Source organism: Curcuma longa, chromosome 20 (assembly GCF_044706935.1).
Source record: "Curcuma longa cultivar G26 ecotype Majalengka, Jawa Barat chromosome 20, ITB_CL_G26_1.1, whole genome shotgun sequence".
Classification (NCBI taxonomy): domain Eukaryota; kingdom Viridiplantae; phylum Streptophyta; class Magnoliopsida; order Zingiberales; family Zingiberaceae; genus Curcuma; species Curcuma longa.
In genome coordinates, this window is record NC_133880.1 from 12,676,026 (window position 1) to 12,688,339 (window position 12,314).

At 40.4% G+C, this 12,314-nt stretch overlaps 1 protein-coding gene across 1 annotated transcript; it reads right to left on the reverse strand.

Annotated features, from left to right (window-relative positions):
• Positions 1-9,329: 9,329 nt before the first annotated feature.
• LOC141813170 (serine hydroxymethyltransferase 4-like) lies at positions 9,330-11,824 on the reverse strand. The gene is made up of 4 exons (XM_074701087.1): positions 10,976-11,824; positions 10,158-10,548; positions 9,974-10,075; positions 9,330-9,749 (listed from the first exon to the last, which is right to left on the reverse strand). Exons 1-4 carry the CDS (start codon positions 11,822-11,824, stop codon positions 9,505-9,507), a joined length of 1,587 nt encoding a protein of 528 aa, XP_074557188.1. The 3' UTR covers positions 9,330-9,504.
• Positions 11,825-12,314: the final 490 nt, after the last annotated feature.

Below are 12,314 nucleotides of genomic sequence, written 5' to 3' on the forward strand. Positions count from 1 at the left end.
TTTAGTTTGCTTTAAAATTATTAGTTGAGTGTTTAAATGGAGTGTAGAAGAAAGGCTGAAAGGAAGAAAATTGAGCATGATAGAAAAGATTTTCGCACAAGTTAAAAATTTTTAAATTATTGCTAATTAGAGTAGCACTTTAAGTAATACAAGAAATAAAGTAAAAGAAAGTAACCCGGCTCATAGAAAGCATGAAGGGCGGGCGTTACAAACACATCTTCTAATTTTAATAAGATAAAAGAGCCTTCGCAAGTGAACCAAATATATTTTTGGCATCTAAGGTTAGGTCATATTAACTTAAGTAGAATTCAAAGGTTAATAGCCGATGGACCTTTAGGTTCACTGGTGATGGAAAATATTCCAACCTGCGAATTCTACTTAGAAGAAAAAATGACCAATAGGCCTTTTAAGGCAGAAGGGGTATAGAGCCAAAGATGTGTTGGAACTGGTTCATTATGATTTGTGCGGTCCTATGTCTATCCAGGTAAGAGGTGGTTTCGAATATTTCATCTCTTTTATAGACAACTATTTGAAATAGAGATACATTTACTTGATGCACCATAAGTCTGATTCATTTGATGAGTTCAAAGAATACAAGACTGATATGGAGAAATATCAAGATAAAAGTATCAAAACACTACGGTTTGATTGTGGTGGAGAATACCTCTTAGGAGAGTTTAGGAGTTACTTATCAAAGGCTGGGATTCAATCCCAATTGTCTGTACCGGGTACACCCTAATAGAATGGTGTGGTAGAGTGAAGGAATAGGACTCTTATAGAAATAATTAGATCAATGATGAGTTATTAAGAATTACCAACTTCATTTTAGGGACATGCTCTGGAAACAACGGCGTACATTCTAAACTTGGTAACTTCTAAATCAGTACCTTCTACTTCCATAGAATTGTTGATTGGGCATAAGCCTAGTACACATTCAAATTTGGGATAGTTCAGCACATGTGCTGAAAGGACACACTGATAAGTTGGAAGCACGTTCAGAAGTTTGCTTGTTTGTGAGCTATCCTAAAGAAACGAAAGGTGGTTTGTTCTATAGTCCTAAAGATCAGAAGGTCATCGTTAGCACGAATGTCCAATTTTAGAAGAGGACTATGTAATGAACCACAAATCCACAAGTAGAATTGTTCTTGAGGAAGTTAGAGGAGATACATCCACTTCAGTACCAATAGTGCAAGATGAGATACCACAAGTAACTACACCGCGTGTTACAAAGAATGCATAAGAACAGGTGGTGTCTTGTCGTAGTGGGAGGGTTGTTAAACAACCTGATAGATTCATGGTTTTGGGAGAATCCTCGGACTTGGTCCCTGGTGAATATGAAGCTGATCCCTAGAATTATGACAAAGCACTCCATGATAAATGTAGGATCGATGTACACGCTAAAGGGGGGGTGAATAGTACGTGTCACCTTTTTTCTTTTCGTTCATTTTCTAACAAAGCACTTTCAGCGAAATTAGTAAATAACAAAGAAGGACCCGCAGGATTTACTTGGTTCCTAACCCCCCAGGGTTAGTACGTCCAAGGCCTAATTTGGGAGGCGCCCGTCCACTAGTGGTCTCCTTTCCGAAGTTGTTCGGAGGAGGAGAAACTCGTCTTATAGTCCGTGTAAGTAATACAAATAATAGAAAGAATTAAGACAACAATAATAAAAGCAAACACTTATGTAGAGCTGATCCAGAAGTCCTGAGCGTCGCGCACTCCTCCTGGAACTTCCCCGGTTGCAAGCGTTTGGCCTTAGTTACGTTCAACGGCACCCCTAGTTGAGCAGGGAAGTTTTTAGCTTGAATGAATTGTTTCTGCACGCTGACGCTAAATTAATTAAATTTGAATTATTAACAATTGAATTGGTAACATTTGAATTAGTTAAATTATTATTTAATTCAGATTTATTAATTATTTTATTAAATTAGATAAGGTTTCTTTATCTTTAGGATTTAAGATTGAATTTTTTAATTTATTTAATTTAGAATTATTCAAATTTAAATTATTTAAATTATTATCTAATATTTTTAAATTTGAATTATTCAAATTTGATTTAGTCAAATTATTTAAATTTTCTAATAATTATTCAAATTTGATTTAGTCAAATTTTTATCTAAATTTAAATTTTCTGATTTATCCAAGTTTGACTTTTTCAAATTTGAATGGTTCAAATTTGAATTTGTCAAATTTAAATTTTCTAAATTTTTCTAAATTATCTAAATTTTTAAATTTATCTAAATTTAATTTGTTCAAATTAATTTTTTCTAAATTTTCTAAATTTCTAGAAAAATTATCTAAATTTGTAGAAATAGTAAATCTAGCATGGTCATGCATCCTAGGGGTATTTTCGTAAATTAACTACTTACCGGAATCGCTTCCCCTAATTCTGATTTTTTCGTCGTCTTCCTCTCCGGGCACCGGTTCTTGTAGTGGCCGCGTTTTTGGCACTTGAAGCATTGGATGTGGTCCTTGTTTCTCCGGGCTCCTGGCATCGGTTGCTCCTTTGCCGCCGGTGGTGCCGTCCGAATCTTTCGAGTAGGACACTTATTTTTGTAGTGCCCTCTCTCCCTGCACTTAAAACATATAATATGAAATTTAAATTTAAAATTTAAATTGTTACCTTTTTCCCCCTCCATCTTTGCCGTCTTGCTCCCTTGGCGGTTAGTCCAATCAAGAGCACACCGGCTCTGATACCAATTGTAGGATCGATGTACGCGCTAGAGGGGGGGTGAATAGCGCGTGTCAGCTTTTTCAAATTCGTTCATTTTCTAACAAAGCACTAAGCAGCGGAATTAGTAAATAACAAGAAGGACCCGCGGGATTTACTTGGTTCCTAACCCCCCAGGGTTAGTACGTCCAAGGCCTAATTCGGGAGGCGCCCGTCCACTAGTGGTCTCCTTTCCGAAGTTGTTCGGAGGCGGAGAAACCCGTCTTACAGTCCGTGTAAGCAATACAAATAATAGAAAGAATTAAGACAACAATAATAAAAGCAAACACTTATGTAGAGCCGATCTGGAAGTCCTGAGCGTCGCGCACTCCTCCTGGAACTTCCCCGGTTGCAAGCGTTTGGCTCGTTTGCGTTCAACGGCACCCCTAGTTGAGCAGGGAGGTTAATGGCTTGAATGAATTGTTTCTGCACGTTGATGTCCTTTTATACTGCTCCTGAGTCGACTCAGATGCCTATCTGGGTCGACTCCAGCTTGCGTGGCAGATAGAACTTCATCCTGCTCGTTATCTGCTGTCCGAGTCGACTCAAATGCCCTTCTGAGTCGACTCAAGTGCCCTTCTGAGTTGACTCCAGCTAGAATCTGAGTCGACTCCAGAAACCTTTTTTGTAGATCTCTGAAAGGGCTTCGCAACGCATCTGACCGTGCCTCGTTTCGAGTCCCGAGTCAAAAGTTATGACCCGTTGAAGTTGACCCTGCATTATGGTTCCTGCAAAACAAGCATGAAAACAACCAAGCCAACCTAGCTTTACCTTGTGGGTCTAACTTCGGATTTCTACCGAAATCCTGGGTTAGTCTGACGCCTCCTGTTCCACTCCAGGAACGCGCCCCTACCCACTCCACTCAGGAGAATTTATGCCAACCAAGTCCTCCAGACTTGTTGGACTTGTGCTCGGCTCTGTCCTAGCCCCCCAGGATTTTTGCTGCGGTTCGGTTCTCTCTAACCAACCCAGACTTCTGCTGCGACTCGGTCACCCAGACCAGCCCAGACTTCTGCTGCGACTCGGTCACCTAGACCAGCCCAGACTTCTGCTGCGACTCGGTCACCTAGACCAGCCCAGACTTCACCTGGTGCACTTGACTCTGCCAAGACTTCCGCCTGATCCTCCAAATCAGGACTTCCCTTTGCCTAGCCTACAACTAGGACTTTCCCTTGCCCAGCTTCACTCACCAGGACTTCCCTTGCCCGATCGTCCAGATCAGGACTTCCACTGCCTAGTCTAACCGACTAGGTCTTCTCGCTCACTTCCACACATCCAAACATCAAGTCCTGTTTGGATCACCCCTTGGTCAAACTGACTAGACTTAGGTGTATTGTCAAACATCGAAACTCTAGGCAAGATCTTAGTGCACCTTGCACCAACAATTCTTTTCAGTATACTTCCTAACAGCTAGCGCGTTAACCACTTGGGAAAGTCCCGACCCTATGGTACAGGAGCAACTGATAGCTCAGCAGATAGCTTAGTAAGTACTTTCTAACTCACAAAAACACAAAGAAGTGCACATGTAATCTCTTTAAAACTTTCATGCCCTTGTAAAAGAAAATCACATGCTTTCTACATTCATAATGGCTTGTACTTAAACTCATGAAACATATTAACATTGAACTTGCTTATACTTATACTCATGAAACATTGAACTTGCTTATACTTAAGCTTATGAAACATGTAAACATTGAACTTGCTTATTACTTGTACTTATGAAACATGTAACCATTGAACTTGCTTATACTTATACTTTGAAACATGTAAACATTGAACTTGCTTATACTTATACTTATGAAACATGTAAACATTGAACTTGCTTATACTTGTACTTCATAAATTTATAAATATTGAAAACTTACTTATACTTATAACTTTACTTTAAAATAGATATTCAAACTTCTTTTAAGCCCAGACATAGTACCAAAGCGCGCTCCCTAATAGAAATTGGGGTAGCGAGCCACTAGCCCTACGAGAGCAAAGACCTTGGTCTTACCAGGGCCAAGACCTTGGAATTGGTAACCTGGATTTATTTTACGACAACTTTGGAAGTCGGGTACTAGCCTCTTCAAAGTAACAAAACTTATTATCTTTAGTACTCATATAATAGAATGTCTTGATATTTCTTCAAACACTTGATATGTTTTGATTCTCAAATTCTTGAATTAGGGATCCTTTCAAGACCTTGGTCTTCCCTTGCTTATAAACTTCTCATCAACTTTAAAAAGGACTTAGAATGATAAAAAAAAATACTTTTTTTCACATGCATATGAACTTTTAAATAAAACTAAAGTTTCATATGCAAAGCGAAAATAACCATGTGAAGTGAAAATAACCATTCAACATTCTACATATTATTTTGATAAAATAAATAATTCTACAATAGTAAGGAAAAATGATGGGCTCCCGCAAGTATACGGGTGTCGTCAAGTAATAAAAGATATCGAACCACAGGGACTGTGTATTAGCTATAGTGATGTCACTGTAATAGTTATCTAGACTCGGAGGGAAATGGTTGAGTTGAGAATCGTGGTTGTGTGTGTGACAGTAGAAGAGAAAGATTGGCTTGGGATTTATAGATGATATGGATGAGTCTAGGATTTCGGTTTCACATTCATGCTAGGTGAAGTCCCTAATTAATGTTCATTCCCTAACTCTCAATGTTTACCACCTTGTAGGGATTCTAACCAATATATCCAATTGACCTCGTCAGACTTCCTTGGAATAAATCATTGGTGTTCTTACGTCATCGTTGTCGGTTTGAGATGGTTCTAGAAGCCCGGTTCAAGGCATTCCTGTGTCACTCAGGTGCCCCGGAATACTAAAAGAACCATATCCCCTGTCACAGTATATCTTTTTACGGACCTCTCCCCAACAACGAATGACCGCTAGCTATCCCTTATGGGGGTATACCACTATGTAGGAATCACTTCGGACTCGCCCGGTTCAAGGCATTCTTCCTATCACGAAGCACCCCGGTGTACGGCCTAGGATCTCCCTACTAAGTAATCTACCCCTCATAATCATGTATATTTGCTCACACAAACATTTCATCAAACATGTTCAAGGCACAATACACATGAAACAAAGGTAAATATTTCATTGAATAGGGAAAATGATATAGACTAGTTCATACATCACCATCATCACATAAATGTTCATCCTACATCCTAAACTCAAAGATCTACTCCATTACAAGAAGATTACAAGAAGAATACATAAAAATAGTCATCCACAAGAAAGGGGAAGACTTATCTTTGAAGCGTGGGCATCCCTTGAAGATCTTCTCGCTCCGGTGTAGGATGGATCGGTGGAGATGAAGTGTAGGACCTCCCCAAGAGTGGGGAGGCACCTTCCCCTAAGCTAAGACCTAGGGTTCTGGAGAATGACCCAAGATAACCCAAGATTGAGTTTGTTTTCACCTTTTATACTCACCCAAAACTGCCCAGATTGTCCCTTGTTTACAAGGCTCCGCCTCAATGGGTTTTTCACCTAGTAAACCCGGTTTTCTTCAATTGGACCCTCAACAAAAGTTGTAGAGCATTGAATTATCTTCAATTTGGGTGGTGGACCGACCCATAACTCCATCTGACCCGAAAGCTATGTTGGTTCGAAGTTTGGTCTGCAGTTTGGGCAGAGCACCCAGCGCGGCCGCTGTTCGGAGGCATGACCGTGCCATTTAGCATGGCCTAGAGCTATCATCGTTCTGTACACCCTGAAGCAAAGTTGTATATCTTGAAGTTAGCTTCATTTTGAGGGGTGGCACGGCTTACTTTAAGTCTGTAGAGCAGTCCAGAAGGATAGGTAGACACGCCCCAGCACTTTCCGTCACACGGCCGTGCTTAGTGGGCACGGCCTCGGGCAGGCGTGCCTCGGGAAATAAGCACGTCCGTGCCTGTGAGGCACGGCTTGGCATGGTCGCACCTCTGGAAATAGGCACGGCCGTGCATAAGAAGCACGACTTACACTTGGCGCGACTCTGGAATGAAGCACGGCCGTGCCTTTGAGGCACTACCCCTAGCTGGATCTGGCAAAAACTGGGGTACGACTGTGCCTAATAGGCACGGCCCAAACACGGTCCTGCTCTGGAAGTGGGCACGGGTAGAGGCACGGCCGTGTTCTTCTTTGTTGCTCCTTCTTCTCCATTTCTTCTTGTTTCTCTCCACCATCAATAATGCATCGTTTTGGCTCTAAATCACATCCTGTCAAATAAAATATACAAAGAGCAGATCTCCGAGCAAAAGAATAAAATATGCAATATAAATGAATAAGGTGTGACAAAGTGTAGCATATGCAATAAATCGCGAGTAGATGAGCGTTAAAACAAAGCTAAAATACTATATATGATCTACGCTCATCAAAAAACATCGAGAACAACCCTTACTGCAGGTGAGGAGTACATCTTTCTTTCTTGTACTTACTAACAAAAAATCCTATGGTTGAGGACTCCAAAACTCTTGCATACTTAGAATCTTTTGTGTATGCCCGAATCTTACGAATAAGACTCTTGTTTCCTTCTTTTGGCTGACCACCACAAGGAAGAAGAGGAAGGAGAGGAAGGAGAGGAAAGAGAGGAAGGAAGATACAAATAAGACCCTTGCTCCCTTCTCTTGGCCGGCCATCCTCTTCTGTTTTCGCCCAAAAGAATACGATAGCAAAATCCTAAATTTTCTCACTAACTTCCCCTTTTTATACTAATCTAATGGAGTATCTCTTCGTGTCTAACTTGTATAATTATAATGTTTCCCCATTTTATAATAGGAAATTTTTGTGGGACTAATGACTATTACTATCCTTTCCCTAACTCTATTATTTAGAAGTTCAAGGTTCGAACCTCAGCCATTATAAGTTTTTTTTTAGAAAACTTTATGAAAAATATATGAGAAAATTTACGGGCGTTACAGTCACTAAGTTAGCGATCGATTTATATTATTGGTCACTAATTTAGCAACAAAATTATAATATCGGTCGCTATAAGTCGGTCGCTAAACATAACCATCGAAATATTATTCGATTGCTATATCTCGCGACCAAATCATATGTTTGTCACTATTATAAATGACCAAAATATAATTCAGTCATTGTTTAGCAACCGAAATTATATAATTCGGACACTATTTACTGACCGAATTATAATTTCGATCACTAATCAATTTGCAATGGAAAAATTTATGACTTTATTTTTTTTGTCATAAATCAATCGCTAAATGGGATTAGCGACGGAATTATCCATTACTAAACGTGGATATTTTTGTTGTATGAGCACCTCATGTTATCTACATATTTCTCGAACACTTCATGGTTCTATGTTTGACACCCAAGCACTTTCGGATTCTGAATTTAATTTTCGAACACCTTTGAATATAATTCTAAATTCGATTCCTGATCACATTTTGACTCCAACTCCAACTCCAACTCCAACTTCGCTTCCCGAGCGTCTTATAACTCTGACTCCGCTTCCCGAGCATCTTATAACTCCGAACTTGATTTCTCAAATATTATATGATTCCAACTCCGCTTCCTGAATACTACCTTGTATGATTTTAACATCAAATTCAATCTCCTTCCTTATAAGCTTAAATCTGTTGGTCCATCTTTAATAATCGTAGATTATTACATAGTATCAGTTGTCTATGATGAACATCGACTGTCTAAACGATGTGAGGTTCATTATTTCTGTTCTTGTAATTAACGTTGCACTCTTAAGGTAGACGACTCCATATGCCACCAACTTTATTGGTGTGGAAATATACTCTAAGGACAAATTAGAAAAAAGTATAACCAACATTGAGTGTTTTTTTTAATTGCATTCTCCTCATTAATGTGAAAATGAGAGAGGATGAGAGTGACATGGGGAGGAGAAAGAAGAAATGGTTGAAAAATAACAACGATCGATAACATTGAGGTCTTCATAGGTGTGTGCGACAACCAACAACGTTATTCGAGTCATATAGTTGGGGTAAGTGAGTGTGCAATGCTTGCAAGTGCAAGAGAAAGAGAAGGAAACCAATAAAGAACGATGTGGCGTGTGCACCGACTTAGGGTTCCTAATAATCTAATTATTTTTATTTAAAAAATGCTTTCACCCGTCTCGTATTACGTGTAGGGTATTTTTGATTGGCTCAATTTAATTTTTCCTAGTTTAATTAGATCCATTTCTAATCCCGTACAAAACCAAACTAGGCGAGAACCAAGTCCAATTTTTTCTGGTTGGATAAGTTAATCTAGTTCTATTTTCGTAACCTTGCATGGAAGCATTATAAATGAAATGCTACTTTTATATTAATCATCAAAATGTTTGGTCAAAACATCTCGATGATCTTTCTTATGGTCAAAATACCTTGATCATCAATATGAACTGATCAATGGTGATTTTATATTGCCGATTTGTTGATGTTGTCAGGAGGTGTCGATGACGGTGGAGTTGGATTCTGCTCATCTTGTAGAAGAAAGTGTCGTGTGCCAAGTATGGTGGTAGTGTTGTAAATTTAGGGTTTAGATTAAGGTGGTTACCTTTTTATATTTAGAAAGATGATACGAAGAGAAAAATGGTTAAGGTGTGAGAATCCATTTCATTATGTCGGTGGTCACGCTAATTAATCTTGAATCACCATAAGAATTAGAAGCGATCTCATTTTCCGATTTAGATTTCTTAAAGCGTTCACTTGGCAATTTTCGTATAAAAACAGTGTCCAAGTGCATGTAGAATGAGAAGGAAAATAAACATAACTGGAAATTTGTCGAAATAAAAAAAATAAAAATAAAAAAAGGAAAACACTTCGAAAATTGACGTCCTAGTCCTTGTATTTCATTGTGGTCATTCGAAAGCCGGGCATGTCGAATGATGCAGCAAACTTCTCAACGGCCGCTTTCAGCTCCTCTATGTCTTTGTTGTTCACCAGGCCTTTGTTGAAATCTTTCAGCAGCTTTCCATGTTCCTTCTGAATGCTCAAGCAAAGGGTGACAGCCTGGTGAAGGAACTCTGCAATCTGCTCAAAGTCCTTCTCAATCAGACCCCGTGATGTCATCGCTGGAGTTCCTGAGAAATAAAACCAAGGAATTACTTGTGTGACAGCAGTGGATGTTGGCGTCATAACTATGGTTGAGTTGCTCGGAGAATAATGCAAAAAGAAGTAACTGATATAGCAAAGTTTTCATCAAATAATGAACAGAGGAAGTTTGAATATTTCAAAAGTCAATGATCGTACCCATGGATTCAAACCAGAAGCAATTAAATTATGCTGTAGAGAAAATGTTTCTTACCAATACGAACACCACCAGGAGCTAATGCACTACTGTCACCAAAAACTGCATTCTTGTTGACAGTAATGTTGCAAAGATCACAAAGTTTCTCAACCTTGTTCCCTGCAATTTTCAAAGGGAAAAGTGAACTTGACTAGAAATGAGCAAGAGAAGGCTGTCTGAAAAAAAATGGAATTGGTTGTACCAGTCAAGCCAAGAGGTCGAAGGTCCCATAGAACAAGATGATTCTCAGTGCCATCAGTGACAAGCTTGTAGCCCTTGCTCATCAGATAATTCCCAAGAGCAACAGCATTGGCCCTAACCTGCTTGGCATAGGCCTTGAAACCAGGTGTCATTGCTTGCTTCAAGGCCACAGCCAAAGCAGCAATTTGATGATTGTGAGGGCCACCTTGGAGAGCTGGAAACACTGCAAAGTTGATTTTGTCTTCAAAATCATAAACAGCATCTTCCGGTTGTCCCTTCTTTGGAGGCTTTGGGCCTTTCTTGAAGAAGATCATACCAGACCGAGGTCCTCTAAGACTCTTGTGTGTGGTGGTGGTTACAACATCACAAAAGTCGAAAGGGTTTGCGGCTTCCTACATCACAGGGAATAGTCATCCTAATTAGAGGGTACTCATAAGACCAAGCTTTGCTACTAAAGTCAAAGCATTCCTAATCAGTGTATGCAGGCATCAAGAAAATGAGAAATGGGACACACTAATCTTAGTTTGTTATCAAGCAGAAACCAAAAGAATAATTAGTGTTGTTTCTTTTGGAGAAGAAAAAGGATTGTGAATGAATCCGAATCAGATCTAATAGTTGATACTTTAAATATGTATACATCCAATAGAATGAATGGAATCGAGCTTGCAGGTCTATTATCACAAGCGCAAGCAATGTATCAAATCTAGCCTTTCAAACCAAATCAAGACAAACATTTGATACTGATTTAAAAATACTGATTCTGGGACAACACAGTCGTTAAAATAACTAGGTTCGAGGATTAAAACTATAACCATTTACCTGAGCAGCGACAAGGCCACTGATATGAGCCATATCACAGAGCAACAAGGCCCCGCATTTGTCAGCAATGGATCTGAATCTACCGTAGTCCCAATCTCTTGGGTAGGCACTTCCACCGCAGATAATGAGCTTGGGGCGGAAGTCAAGGGCTTTCTCCTCAAGCTTATCGTAGTCGATATATCCGGTCGTGGGGCTGACCTTGTAAGGGAGACTCTCGAAATAAATGGAGGTGGCAGAAATCTTCTTACCCCCGGAGGTATAGTAGCCGTGGGTGAGGTGCCCACCGGAAGGGAGATCGAGGCCCATAATGCGATCGTGGGGGTTGAGCAGAGCAGTGTAGGCGGCGAAATTGGCAGGGCTACCGGAGTAGGGCTGGACGTTGACGCCCCACTTGGAGGGATCGAGGCGGTAGGCAGCGATGGCGCGGGAGCGGCAAAGATTCTCGATGGCGTCGATGTGCTCGTTCCCTCCGTAGTAGCGGTTTCCGGGCATGCCCTCGGAGTACTTATTGGTGAGGGCGCTACCAAGGGCCTCGATGACGGCGAAGGAGGTGAAATTTTCGGAGGCGATGAGCTCGATGCCATGGGACTGACGGCGCTTCTCGTGCTCGATGAGCTCGTAGATCTCGGGGTCGACGTTGGAGAGCGGTGAGAGGCCCCAGTCACCGACGGGTTCCATGGCGCCGGTGCTAGCGCCGACGGAAAGAAGGGAGCGGTGGTGGAGAAATAGAGGGGAAGGATGAAGAAGCCGCCGGAAGGGAATCGGAGGAAGGGTGAGATGGCTGCGAAGCAAGCGTGGAGGATGGTTCAGATTTATAGAGGAGGAAGGAGTGAGGGTTTGCGATGACATGATCGCAGTTGGTGGGGGTGATAGTCGAAGGAGTGAAGATATATCATTTTATTAATTTAGGTAAAAAAATAACAATTTAGCTCGTTGATTTCCTGATTGTAACGGTCTCTCCTTTTGGGCAATGGGCCCAAATTTATTAAATATGAACCCATGGAACATGCGACTCTTCAGCCGTCTTTCAGTATTTTTTATAATTAAACATAATGCTTCCGCCTTATTTACTAGGAGTGGAAAGAGGAGGAATGGGGATTTTCTTCGAATTTGTTTACTACTGAATGGAGGATGGCTATTCATCGCCTTTTCTTCGCTTACTTGTCAAGAACAGGAAGAGAATTAAGGTACTGGTACATGTATAAAATATCACATGTTGGCATTTTATAAATCCCAACTCTCGGAAGCTGTTCCTTTCAGTGGAAGTTGATCCTCATGGCACTTGAAGTTATTCTAAATAGTTGCCTCAAAATAATTTGGTAAGATACTTAAGTTTGGG